The following is a 14,170-nucleotide window of genomic DNA, read 5'->3' on the forward strand; positions in this document are numbered from 1 at the left end:
TCATTACAACCTTCCATCCATCAGCTCGGAGAGATACTTATGAGTAATGAACAACTTGGGAAAACTATTGCTGCAGTTTTGGAATGGGAGTCACATTGAGAAAGCCCATCGTGCTGATGACAGAAGAGCAGACAATTGCAGCTGTTACTGACCAAACACTAAAGCATGGATGTATGCAAACCTACCTCCCAGAGACCATATTACATCAGTTTTGTTTTATATTGACTGCTAACTGAACACGCAACTTCAATTCAATTTTTTGTTGAAAAAATTTGGCCGCCATTCAATACCCTGGTTATAGTGAACGGTCCAATTAGAAGAGATAGAATAGTCGAGAGAAACCCATACGTGTTTCACATTCCATGAATTGTGCTGTGGCTCAAGCTCCAAAGAGCTATGCTGATTCCACCTTCTGTGGTGAAATGAGCAGGCAATGCAGTTGCATGTTTCCTGCTCATTCTGCCACATAAACCGTATCTGTATTGCATTGGCATCGGCTGTACAAATGACCAGTTCCAAGCACACCAGTCTCACATCCTTCCTGATATATTTTCTGCAACTGTTATCTACAATTCTTTTAAATGACGGGGACTGACATCACAACACTACGGGCTGAATTTTACCAGCTTGCTGCCGAGATCGGCGGCGAGCTTCAAAGATGGCTGCCCGCACGCGCGAGCTTTACTCCACGGAGTCACTGATATTCTAGGCGGCAGCTCATTTACATGGCTGGGGCAGACAGTCAATACACTCTTCACCTCCCAACCCCCCCACCCCCCCACCACCCCCAACCTTGACGGCGTGGGGGGACGGGAGATCCGTTCCTGGCAACGATGTCCGGCACCACTGTGCAGGCGCCAGCACCATTTTTAAAGAGCTTAGAGACCGACATGACAATTTAAATTTTTAAAGACAGTGAATTTAAAAGTATTAAAAATAATTAAATAAATCTTTCCAGCCCCTTTCCCAACAATTCCCCCCACCGATAGCCTCACATTTCATTCCTTGCCCTCTCTCCCCCCCCACCCCTGCCAAAATCAGTAAATGTTCTCGTTCTACCGTGTCTCACTTAGAGTGCTTTTCAGTCCAATTTTCGGAAAGATAAGAGAACACACTTGGCAAAACATGTGCGTTTAGAGTAGCCAGTACAAGCAACAAGGGTTCAATGATGTAAGCTACAAGGCCCGCTATTGTTTGACTAGTGTTTGGGCAATTGCAACAAGGCTCCTTAGACAGCACCTTCCAAACCTGCGACCTCTCCCACTAGAAGGACAAGGACAGCAAATACATGGGAACATCACCACCTGCAAGTTCCCCTCCAAGTCACACACCATCCTGACTTGGAACTATATCGCCGTTCCTTCACTGTCGCTGTTTAGCGACATTCAGTTTAAAGCATAATAATTTAACCTGGGTCCCTTCACATAGCTTTTTAGAAAAAAACAAAAGATTCATGTAGATGTTGCTGTGACACCAGTTTCAGACTTTGTTACCTGACCTTCCCCTCCACCGCCCAAAGTTCATAAACTTTTAAACTTACCCCTTCCCGTCACCCCCTCGACCAATCAGATTAGTTTGACCCCACTCCCCCCTCCCACACTAAAATACGTACCGCCTCTCCCCCTCCCCACCAGTGTCCCGCATCGGATCTCCGGACAGAGATCCAATGGTGCAGAAGTCCCAGCCACCAACTGTAATGTTGGAGCGGGACGGTCAGCGGGACAAGGGAAGTAATTATGCATTCATTTAAACTTATTAACATATTTAAATGGTGTGCCACCGCCAGGCAGCAGGGTGCTGCCATGTGACCTCGCCACCGCTGCCAATAATATGGGGCCAGGCTTTCCCGGTGTCAAGACCATGGTGGGCCTATCCTGGAGGCATTATCCGGGCCCCCCAGCATGACCCCCAAAGGCGGGGGTCCGGTAAAATCCAGCCCTATGCTTTTTTTTTTTAAAAAGCACAGTGGGACCTTCTGGACTGTATGACAGTCCGACACCAGACTGTACCAGTGTGACGTCTTCATCCATTTCTGTTTTGTTTAAGCTAAATCGAATTTTGCATTTCTGCTCACTACCTAGCTTAGAATTCAATTTCTGGCTCTCCCAATTGCTGTTTGGTGCTCATGTGGTGTGTGTCAGAGAGTCATGCAAACCACAAAGCCCCACACTGATGCCCAGCCTTGTGTTCAGTTAGCTGGTCTTAACTGAGGTGGGACTGGCCTTGATATCGCTGGAGTAAGGAGAGGGGAAGAAGAAATCAGTCAGGCTCCCAGTTGGAGAGTGTGCATGTACAGGTGTGAGATGAGAACTGGATGGGTCAGCCTTCAAACAGACTCACGTCAAGGTTCACACGAGAAGTGGCCTCTTCAGTAAGGAGGGCTGCCAGCGTTTGTGATATGGGACTCCAATTTGAGTCAATGTTCTTGTGGGAGAAGACAGTAATTATGGTGTGAAAACTGCTATATAGTAAATTCAATGGCGAATCCAAATGCAAATTTTTCACAAAAGAAAACAGTGGGCTCTAAAACTGGTGTTACAGCAACATCTACATGAATCTTTTGTTTTTTTAAAAAGCTATGTGAAGGGACCCAGGTTAAATTATTATGCTTTAAACTGAATGTCACCTAGTACAAACTTTGCAGGAGGTATTTTCTCGGGATCAGTGCCAATGGTCAAAGTGGACCTCACACCAGCTATAATCCATGTTGCTCTGCTATTGCCCAATAGCTAGTCAAACAATAGCAGGCCTTGTAGCTTACATCATTGAACCCTTGTTGCTTGTACTGGCTAATCTAAACTCGCATGTTTTGCCAAGTGTGTTCTCTTATCTTTCCGAAAGGTGGACTGAAAATCACTCTAAGTGAGACATGGTAGAACTAGAACAAACTGATTTATTTAATGCAGAATCCATGAATGACTAGAATAGAGTTCCCAGAGCGAGATTCATCAATTCACGACCACTTTTTGTACGTGTAAAATAGTAAAATGTACCTCTATCACTGTCATTGGGGAAAACTCACTTTGAAGCTAGCTGTCCATAAGCTTCAGAATTAACATTTCAGGTTGATGACCTTTCATTAGAATTGGAAAAAAAATTAGAGACGTAACAGATTTTAAGAAAGTTCAGGGTGGGAAAATTGAGTTGATGTAACAGTTCTGCATTGATCTTATTGAATGGTGAAGTAGGCTTCAGGAGCTGTATGGCTTTCTCCTGCTCCTACTTATGTTCTGATGTTTAGTATTCTTATGCCCTTTATGCACTTTGCAGCTTTCCAGACTTAACACTGAGTTGCTGAGTATTTCCAGTACTTTCTGTTTTTATTTGAGACTTTCAGTATCTGTAGTATTTTACATTTGTGTTCATAAACTTACTGGAAACGCATCCCATTAAGAAGTTAACTCTTTCACGGAAGAACAGAAGAGGAGAATATTGTTGAGAAAAGAAAATTCTGAATTAAACGTTAATCTAATGGAAAATAAAAATCTAGTCCGGAATTCTACTTTAGGGGGAGGGGAGTTTGCCACGGACGTAAAAATACCTCCTACAAGACCTGCAAAGTTTGTACTAGGTGACATTCAGTTTAAAGCATAATAATTTAACCTGGGTCCCTTCACATAGCTTTTTAAAAAAACAAAATATTCATGTAGATGTTGCTGTAACACCAGTTTCAGACTTTGTTACCAGACCTTCCCCTCCACCGCCCAAAGTTCAAAAACTTTTAACTTTACCCCGGGCTTTAATTGTCCTGAGGCCGGACTTCCACCCACTTGAGGAAGGAAGCCCCACCTCATTGAGCTGCCAGCCAATCATCGGGCTGGCAGCTCTTAGTCTCAACAGTGCCACTGGGAGCGGTGGCCACTGCTGAGACTGCAGCCCAGCCGACCAAGGAGGATGTCATGGAGCCAGGATCCAACGTAGGTTTTGGATGCCTCACCAGGGTGATCGGTCGTACCCTGGTGAGGCAAGGGTGTTCGTTTGGGACAAGGTGGGGCGTTTTGGGTCCTGGGGGTGGGTTGGGAGGTGGGGCGGCCCTCAATCAGGCACCCTGTGCCCAATTGTCAGGGCAACCCTCCCACCGTTGCCCCTCCCGGGGCACAGAAAGGCCGGCAGCTCTCACTGGGCAGCCTTTCATGTCCCCAGCACACCCGCTTGCCATGGGTAAAATACCTGTGGAGGCAGGCGAAGGCCCTTAAGTGGCTGCTTAAGGGCCTTGATTGGCCTGAAGCGGGCAGACCTTTGCTCGCCACTTCCCCCCTTCTCCCCACCCCCACCTCCATAAAGTTAGTCGGAGGCGGGAATGGGTCGGGAAGGCCTCCTGGAGCCTCCCGCTCAATTTTACGCCACCCCCACAACATCCGGCTCGCTGGGGTGGCGTAAAATTCCCGCCCTGGACAGAAGAAAAAGAACAATTTAAAAATGAGATACCGATGCTCAGTTATATAACAGCCAAGTGTCCCACACTGCCAGAAAAAAATAACCTAGATCTTCAATTAGCCAAATAAATAATGTTAGCATTTTTAAGCATTTTAAAATGGTGCTTTTGAGCCATTTGACTCAGATTCAGGTTTGCTTAAATATAGAGAATTTGACTAAAACTGAATACATACCACAATTGAACGACACTTGTAAATCTGAAATGATCCTCAAAATGTTGTTCATCTGATTGGACCTCTGCTCATTCTCCATGATGCTGTCTGATGCCGGATAGGCAGAGTCAATATAGATCAAGTCCAACAAGTAAATTCCTAAAATTGAAACATAATTTTATAGGTTAGGTTATGAATCCATAACTTGGATTTTTTTAAAGAATCTCAGAGGATCTTTTTGATGACACCTATATAAAAAAAAATGATTTTCTCCAAATTTCACATTAGTAAGTACAACTATGGAACCATACGGAGAATTTCTACTGTTAACATTTTCCAAATGGGCCAGAGGTGATCTGTACTCTATTTGCTTTTTTGCCTTGGTAGAAATTTCTATCCGTTTACTTGCTTTGAGTATTATATTTTGTCAATTGGTTAAATGTCACTGTAATAAATGCAAGACAACTAACAAAGGCAACGTTTCTGAATTGAGCAACGAAGATGACATATTCTGTTATTTTGCGACTCCAGCAGTATTAGAGACAACAGGGCTGACCTTTCCTTGTTTGCACCCCCCACCTCCACACTGACGCTGTACATAAGCAATGCACCTAAAGTACACCTGGGCCTCCCCAGGCTCAGTGCCAAGAGAAGGGGGCAGAAGGATATAATCTACCTGCAGGCTTCTGAAGTCTCAGTCTGTATTCCTGGCCATCAGCTGCTCTCCAGAAACCACAAAGGATCACCCTGGGACTCCACCTCAGACAGGAGGGCCTGAGTGTGCCAATAGCAAGTGGATGAGGAGTCCTGGAACAAGCCCAACACCAGAATTTGAGGCATTTGGGTACCCAACAGTGTGCATCCAGGAGGGAGACTGAGAATGCCCCTTCCCACTAATGTTAGGTTTGCACCTATTTCAGGCACAGGCCCAGTTCCACCACCCCAGAAACCCTGAGGCAATACAAAGAGGGTAGGGAATCAGCATCATGGGTCGCCTTCTCCTTTTTCCTGACCGCTGCATCAGATATTCCCAGGAGGAAAAATAAAAATCAGAATAACTGGCCTATATATCATCAGTGACAGATAATGGAATGGTTCTTGTGTTGCCACAGCATTCCGTCAGAAGTTGACCAGGAGGCACGAAATGATGCAATGCAAGAAGAGACTGGCCTTTCACCTCTCAGACCTGACTGCAAATCCAGTCTTGACTGATGGATGGAAAGTCTCCTCGGTCTGTAGGGATTCTATGTAAATTGACTTTGGTCAGTCTTAACCAAGTTCTCAGCAGGCATGGGACCACAGCACAGAACTGCACTTAATTTGACGTCAATTGACAATCTCTCAGATATGCATCAGAATGTTAGGCATGAAAAATAGAACAAATACCACACTGGTACAAGTAGGGGTGGCCTTCTGAGGCTGCTACTGAGATGTACTTTTGGTGCAAAGTACAGGGAGCTTTAGTCTTCATCTGGCGGCACTATACCTGACCTAGAACTGCTTGATGTTAATAGTGGAGGCAAGTATTCCATTCCTCGGCACAGGATGAGTAGAAAAATGTTGTGCAATTTAATATTTAGTGGAAAAATTGGGGCTACAAGACAGTGGAAAATGAAGAAATTTGTTCAATAATTGACAAAGACCTGAGAACTGTGGAGCAAAGAAGTCATGAATGAATTACAAAGAACTTCCTTAGTTGTGGAATATAATATTGGTGATAATGTAGACAAATGTTTATATTTATTTTAATCACAATGCTTCAACACTCCTAATTCCTACCATATTCCAGAAATGATCTGTCAATTATCATGAAAGTTCTCTAATTGGGGTTAGGTTTTTCCTTCATGGGATCTATCTAGCCCCAAACACTACTATTTGTTGTTGAGAGAAAAGGGATCAATTAGAATATATACCTATGATGATAAGTATATAAAAAACAACAAATTGCTGTTTTCAAATTTTTCTTCTGTTGTTGGCTACTGGATGAATAAACTGTTACAAAGCCCATATACTGCAGTTTTCATCAAAAGGGTATATCACTTTTTTTTCCCTCTTGCAAAGCACTCTCACCAGAAAAGCACTGTGAATTTCTTGTGGTTGGTAGCTTTGTGGTGGAAAATTTTCCACAGAATTGCAAGGCAGAGCAAAACCTAAACTTTTGTCAATTAGGTGAAACCTATACGGCTGATTTGCAGAGAATATGCAAGACACAGTGAAGCCATTTCATTCAGAATGCAAGAAATGGCACAGCTTCTGCCATAAAAAATACATTACAAATAAAACTAAAGTTGGAATCTGAAAGAGGAAAGATAGGTTTTTTTTTTGAAGAGAGCCCCAGTCTAAGTCCTGACGAAGGGTCTCAAGCTTGACCTGCCTTTTTCTGTCAGATGTTGACTGGTCTGCTATGTATTTGCAGCGTTGTCTGTTTTGTTTTCGCTCTACGATATCGAAATCTGGACTTCAATAACATATGGATCAGAACACTTAGCAGAAGGTTTGTGAATCAATTTAAAAATAGGAGTGAGCTCCCTTGATCTCACCTAAAGTCCTCTTACAGAAATATGTATCTAACAGCCTGGTCTAGAAGTGCAGGCATGTGTACACTAGCAAATGCTGAAGCAGAACACATCCTCAGGAGCTGATGCAAATTTCCCAAGGAAGTTTTAAATAAAACTTCAATTGATGAGACCTCAGCCTTAAATTATTTGCGGTTTATCTTGCTGTAGCTGATCTTGTGAAAACAGATGCATACACGCTAACCTTCTCAAACTTGTTTCCTACAAAGTACTGCAACTTGAAACTCTTAATTCATTCCGTTGACATCATGCATAGCAACCACACCTCAGGACATCTTCTCTTGCTATATCGGATCTCATTTAATTTGCCACTGCGGAGTGCCCCAAACTAATTGTGGTAAACTCTTTTATGAGTAGCCTAAATCATCTTCTATTCATTCCTATGGGTATAAATCACTGACAACTGCGAACAGATGAAGTACTTCCCAAAGCACTTACACCATATGTCTGAAGCATGCCTATCTCACAAGTGAGATACAGCATTATTCTTTGCTTGTGCATGTTAAGAGCTAGTGGAGGTCTGTACAATTTGAAAAACGACAAAGTCTAACTGCTACAAACGTGAAGAGAACTGACTTCCTGAAAGCAACTGAAGAATAAGTTGTGTTGGAAGGTCGAGCAGTTGGTTATGTCCTATCGCCTTTAAAGCTCTTGCTCTGTTCAGCTTGTATTTATTTTTTTTGCACTCATTGGCCAAGTAAAGAAATGGCTTCTCCTTTTCCTCATACAGGTTTCCGATCTTTGCCTGTTGGATCTCCCATTTCCTATCAGATTTGCAGTACATGTATCACACATAAGATATGGCATTAGCATGAAATTCTGCTTCTGATTCATGGCTTGAATTTCTTCATAATGCCTTACTTCCAGTATCCCTCTACTCAGCACTTTCACAGGTGTTTAATGAACAGTTAACAATAAAGCAACTGAAGTTGGGTACATTGGATGTTGCCAATATTTCCTTCCTATCCCCTGAAAGTAGAATGTCTCACCAACACAACCAGTAATATAATTTGCCAATAAATTTAAAACAATTTGGCTGTTTGGACAGAATCTACTAAACTGTCCAACCGTTTGAGCCAACAATGCAATAATGCGATCGTTAAAAGGTGCAGCTGCCTTTCTGACAACTAACAAAACTCTTTTACAATTTGAGAGTGCGGATGTCAAGCAAACCTGAAACTTCAACCCATCACATTCTACTGAAGACTTATCCAGTCTTCTGGCAGAGATTTCTTTATGTTCTTCCACCAATTGTTTTGCCTTCTGAGTTTGACCACTGCACCTTTTTTCACCAATTTTCTCCCTTCATCTCTTTTCCTGAATGTATTTGCTCTTTACTAGAGTTTAGCTCCACAATCACCAGTTGCTCTCTGGCACCACATGCGGCCATTATTACGCACAAATCTATGCGCCACGAGGACATCACAGCAGATGCTGATCCTATCCCCACTCAATTTCCTGCAATACCAGCAGGGGTTGCTGAATAATTATCAAGAACTTGGTTAACTTTCCTCTCCTCATCAACAACAGCCACCGCATTGTAAATGAAGTGCAACAACGCTGTATATGTATGTCTTTTTTTCCCCCTAATCTAGAGTTGTTCAGGCCCAGCTGAAATCAAAAAACTCAGCAAATATCATAGGATGGAACCTGGAATCTTTCTGACCTGAACTTGCTGTATAGCTATGTACCTGCTGGTTTAACCAGCTGAGCCACAGGACAATGAATACTGTACTCCTGATTAAGAGTTCTGACCAAGCATTCTACTAGCTTTAACATAGTGTCAGATGGCACAGTCCTTTTATCACTTCCCCTTACTGTTGATTGCTAAGTTAAGCATATAACCAACAAGAATTTGGCAACCAGACTCTAGTGAATGTGTCCTTCTGGATTTGAAAAGGTGTGTGTTTTATGAGTGGAACATTCAGAGTATAGTATTGGCCATCACTCTCTAATATGATTGCACAGGGCTGGCAATGGATAAAAGGGAAAAAAGTCCTCAGGGTCTTCTCCAGCTCAGAGTTGGACCACTTATCCTTGCTCAGCTAGATGAGAGTGTAGACATTATTAGTGCCCTGGTTGCCCTTGGCTTGAAGAATGGTGACTTGAATGTGGCCAATGAAACTATACCAATACTTCGCCAAGATTGAAAACAATACCTCAGAAATGGTTCCAAATATTATTTAAATTGCGTTCCATATGCTAATTTATTTTGGCATTTTCTTTTAGGTTGTTCGAGCACAGCAACTGTAATAATGCTAAATTGTTGCTGTTTTCCCCCAACTAAAAACATTTTCATTCACTGTTTAAAGTATTATTTAGCGATAGCGACCAAAATGTTGTCTGAGTAAAAGAGATTCGATTATTACACAGATTTTACCAAATCGAAGAGCTGCTATTCAACCATAATCTGTGAAGGAAATTGCTTTCAAAGTTGCCAGAACATTTCAACAGACTAAATTACGTCCCATAAAAACACAGAAGTAAACTATTACGTGATAGCAAAGGTGCCAAAAATCATCACAATTAACAGTAAAGATGGAAGAATAATTTCAATACAGGCACTGGATCTACAAATGTAATTTATAACATGCTGCAGTTGTTCAGGTTTATCAAAAGAATCAATAATATTCAACCCAAATGCTCAAATCGAGCTTTATCTAGGAGATCGTTAAAAGGGACCTGTTCTCACTAAAATGTGTTCACAAACCTTTCATTATTTAGGAAAGAGCTGTCTTTCATGTTTATCCAGATTATGTTAGATGCGAGTCATACAATGTGTTTCAATGTTTGTAAACAAAAAGAGAGTTTGGCATATTTAATTATGCACTCTGGATTTAGAGAAGGCAGGCTAAACAAAATTCTGCTTAATTTGTTCTGAATTAGCAAAATGTGCTACTTCTAAAAATTAAATGGTATTTTATGAAGATGGCCTTGCTTTAGTATCCCACTGTGCTTTATTTTACCTAACCTACCCTCTCAACATTCAGATAAAGGTTTGTACTACTTTACCATTTTTATTTTAATAACCTTTGGTGATTTTCTTTTTGTGCTTGCTTCTTTAGGAAATGCCAGCAGTGGGAAATAGAGAGCCCAAAATAGAAAAGTGCCCTAATGTCAGGATTAAATGCAGAACAATGTTCACTACCAGAAATGAGAGTCTGCACATGAAGCTGTTTCACAATTGCTGTATAATAATGGTAAATTTAGGCCGTTCAGAACAAACTAAACTCAGCTTTTGCTTGGATTTTGCCCATTCTCTCCAAGCAAAGCTTGCTAGTGAATATGTGCCAGTGAATTGAAACCGTTTCTTCTGGTGCAATTGCCACTTGTCCCTGTGCACTTTTTCCAAGTTGGATTTCTGAGAAGAGGAATTGCATAGAAGATCCCACTACAACTGCTTGTAGGGCCACCAGCTCACAAGAGCGGACAGCAGCTATGACAATAGTCACGATGTTTTGATGGACTGCTTCAGGCAGACAGTAAGTATTCTGTAAGACCAAATAGAGATAAAGCCATATTGCAATTTAAGGACCTGATCAGAATTCAATCGTCTGTTTAAATGAGGGAACTATCGTGCAATGGCAATCCTTTGCTATGGGTGATAAATAAGCATGTTTTGTTTGTTAAAAATAAAACTGCAATTGAGTAGTCAGTGGTGTATAGGTTAAAGCCCTGATTAAAATATTTGGTGGTCTAATCATATACTGCACCTTGTTTACTTAGATGGGTAATTATTGGTGCTATTTTTAGATATTAGAGAACAACGAATGGACATTTCTTTTCCATCCAATTCACCAGTAGATACCAATGTCCCAACAAAACTAATTTTTTTAAAAACTGTAAACTGACGATAAGACTAAATCAATGTAGCTTCATATGACCTGAAGCCAATAAAACCTACAAACCCATGAATGGGTAGACAACTCACTGATGGATCTAGTCCAAGAGCTCTTACTTGACTGTTTCACATCCAAATGTTATATAACAAAACATACTGAAACACACTTTCCAGGAACTCTTTATGGATATGCAAAGCACCCATGGGTTGAGTTACTAACTGAATGGATACACTTTAAACATCACAAGGAAACGGCTACACAACTATCGCTTTGCAAGTGCAGCTAAGATGGATAAGGAGCGCTATAGGACACATAACTAAAGACAATATTCTGTATAGATTCAGGTTAAATACTTCAGAAAGTGGAAACAAATCAATAACATGGAAGAATAGGACTTCTCCAACCAATTAACTCTCCGTTCAGCAGTGGGTTTAACAAGATAATTGACTTGAAAGATGGGGGGAAAAAGAACGTCTTTTAGCAAATTACCTATTCAAGCGAGGAGCCAAATGATATTTGCTCTGTTAGTGAGCCAATTAAAACACGGCAGTGAAGTCGGAAAAATGGTAATAGTTGGCAGCATTCTGGAGAATTACATTCAGCCAGTTAATCCTCTTGCCAATTAAACATATTGTTCATGTTGACTGGAACTTTACAACACAAGATAAATAAGCCTGGTGCTTACTGAATAGCTAATTGCATTGGAATGCTACTCCCTCTGGCTTGTCCCTCTTTGTTTATTACTTTAACATTACATCAAAAAGCAGGACAAGTCCAACCTGGCCAATTACCACCCCATCAGTCTACTCTCAATCATAAGCAAAGTGATGGAAAGTGTCATCAACAGTGCCATCAAGCAGCACTTGCTTAGCAATAACCTGCTCAGTGATACCCAGTTTGGGTTCTGACAGGGCCACTCAGCACCTAACCTCATTACAGCCTTGGTTCAAACATGGTCAAAAGAGCTGAACTCAAGAGGTGAGGTGAGAGTGACTGCCCTTGACATTAAGGCAGCATTTGACCGAGTATGGCATCAAGGAGCCCGAGCAAAACTGAGGTCAATGGGAATCAGGGGGAAAATTCTCTGCTGGTTAGAGTCATATCTAGCACAAAGGAAGATGGCTGTGGTTGTTGGAGGTCAATCATCTCAGCTCCAGTACATCACTGCAGGAGTTCCTCAGGGTAGTGTTCTAGGCCCAACCATCTTCAGCTGCTTCATCAATGACCTTCCTTCAATCATAAGGTCAGAAGTGGGGATGTTCGCTGATGATTGCACAATGTTCAGCACCATTCGTGACTCCTCAAATACTGAAGCAGTCAGTGTAGAAATGCAGCAAGACCTGGACAATATCCAGGCTTGGGCTGATAAGTGGCAAGTAACATTCGCGCCACACAAGTGCCAGGCAATGACCAGCTCCAACAAGAGAGAATCTAACCATTTTCCCTTGACATTCAATGGCATTACCATCGCTGAATCCTCCACTATCAACATCCTAGGGGTTACCATTGACCAGAAACTGAACTGGAGTATCCATATAAATACTGTCGCTACAAGAGCAGGTCAGAGGCTAGGAATCCTGCGGCGAGTAACTCACCTCCTCACTCCCCAAAGCCTGTCCACCATCTACAAGGCACAAGTCAGGAGTGTGATGGAATACTCTCCACTTGCCTGGATGGGTGCAGCCCCAACAACACTCAAGAAGCTCGACACCATTCAGGACAAAGCAGCCCGCTTTATTGGCACACCATCCACAAACATTCACTCCCTCCACCACCGACGCACAGCGGCAGCAGTGTGTACCATCTACAAGATGCACTGCAGCAACGCACCAAGACTCCTGAGACAGCATCTTTCAAACCCGCGACCTCTACCATCTCAAAGGACAAGAGCAGCGGATGCATGGGAACATCACCACCTGCAAGTTCCCGTTCAGGTCACACACCATCCTGACTTGGAACTATATCGCCATTCCTTCACTGTTGCTGGGTCAAATTCCTGGAACTCCCTTCCTAACAGCACTGTGGGTATACCTACCTCACATGGACTGCAGCGGTTCAAGAAGGGATGGGCAATAAATGCTGGCGTAGCCAGTGATGCCCACTTCCCATGAATGAATTTTTAAAAAATCAATAAGCAAGAACACAACTGTTACACAAGAACTGTGACCAGAAACAATTAATCAGCCAGCACTGTGACTCAAGTTGTCCATCGCACACTGTAAACGGCAGCTGGGTATCTGCAAATAGTGATCTGCATTGGACGATTAGATTAAATGCAATGAATGGCATACTAAAAACAGAAGTCAGCTGTGTTGACTGCTCATTGTAACTACCTTCTGTTAGCATATGTACAGGCCTTGCATCACTGCCTTACTGCAATGACGAGGGCAGCTAACTCAGTAGGGATTGTAGGTCAACCTTGGGACCTTCTGATCTCCATGGTTAATACCACCCCAGATGGTGCATTTACACAACAATCAGTCACAAATGCTCATTCTCTACTTTTACAATAAGACGGGCTTGGACTCATTGATCTAACCCTAATGGGTGGGAGTGGGCACAACTTTACTTGTTTTCTCTCATCAGCTCATTTTCACCAGAAGCATTTACCAGTAAACTAATACAGGCAGAAAGAAATCACTCAAATGTATGGAGCCAGACTTTTGGGCCAGCTGAAATTCAGACAACATAAAACTGAAGCCAAAAATAATGCTGCTACATGAGGAGGGGCAGTCTTCTAATGGCTGCTCACAGTAAAATAGAATCTCTGAATGATACAGCAGAGAAAGAGGCCATTCGGCCCAGCGTGCCTGTGCCAGCTCTTTGTTAGAGCTATAAAACTGGATGGTAGTGGACATCCAACCAGCCTGACTACCTCCCGCTCAATAAGTCCTCCGCCTGAATAAACTGAACCTGTTCGTAAAGCACGCACCAGCACTGAAGTTCCTATAACTAATAGCTTAACCTTGAGTAAATGAAAACAAATTTAAAAATAATGGGCTGGATTTTACGGTGGGCGGGAGGGTGACATCCACCAACCAAAAAGTCGGTGGCGATCCCACCTCCACCAGGCCCGGGGATCCAGACTGGATTTTATGGCCCTCAGGCCCTTAATTGGTCTTGGGCGGGACTTCTACCCGATTAAGGCAGGAAGTCCCACCTA

General features: G+C 42.5%; 1 protein-coding gene across 7 annotated transcripts in view; it reads right to left on the reverse strand.

Moving 5' to 3' along the window:
- ralgps1 (Ral GEF with PH domain and SH3 binding motif 1) overlaps positions 1–14,170 on the reverse strand; it is a 650,997-nt gene that overhangs the window by 173,843 nt on the left and 462,984 nt on the right. For all 7 annotated transcript variants that reach the window (XM_068012423.1, XM_068012421.1, XM_068012419.1 and 4 more), the window contains one exon: positions 4,611–4,748. In XM_068012423.1, coding sequence (XP_067868524.1) covers positions 4,611–4,748 — 138 coding nt within the window. The remainder of the gene's footprint in view (positions 1–4,610; positions 4,749–14,170) is intronic.

The sequence above is a fragment of the Heterodontus francisci genome, chromosome 32, assembly GCF_036365525.1.
Source record: "Heterodontus francisci isolate sHetFra1 chromosome 32, sHetFra1.hap1, whole genome shotgun sequence".
NCBI classification, from domain to species: Eukaryota; Metazoa; Chordata; class Chondrichthyes; order Heterodontiformes; family Heterodontidae; genus Heterodontus; species Heterodontus francisci.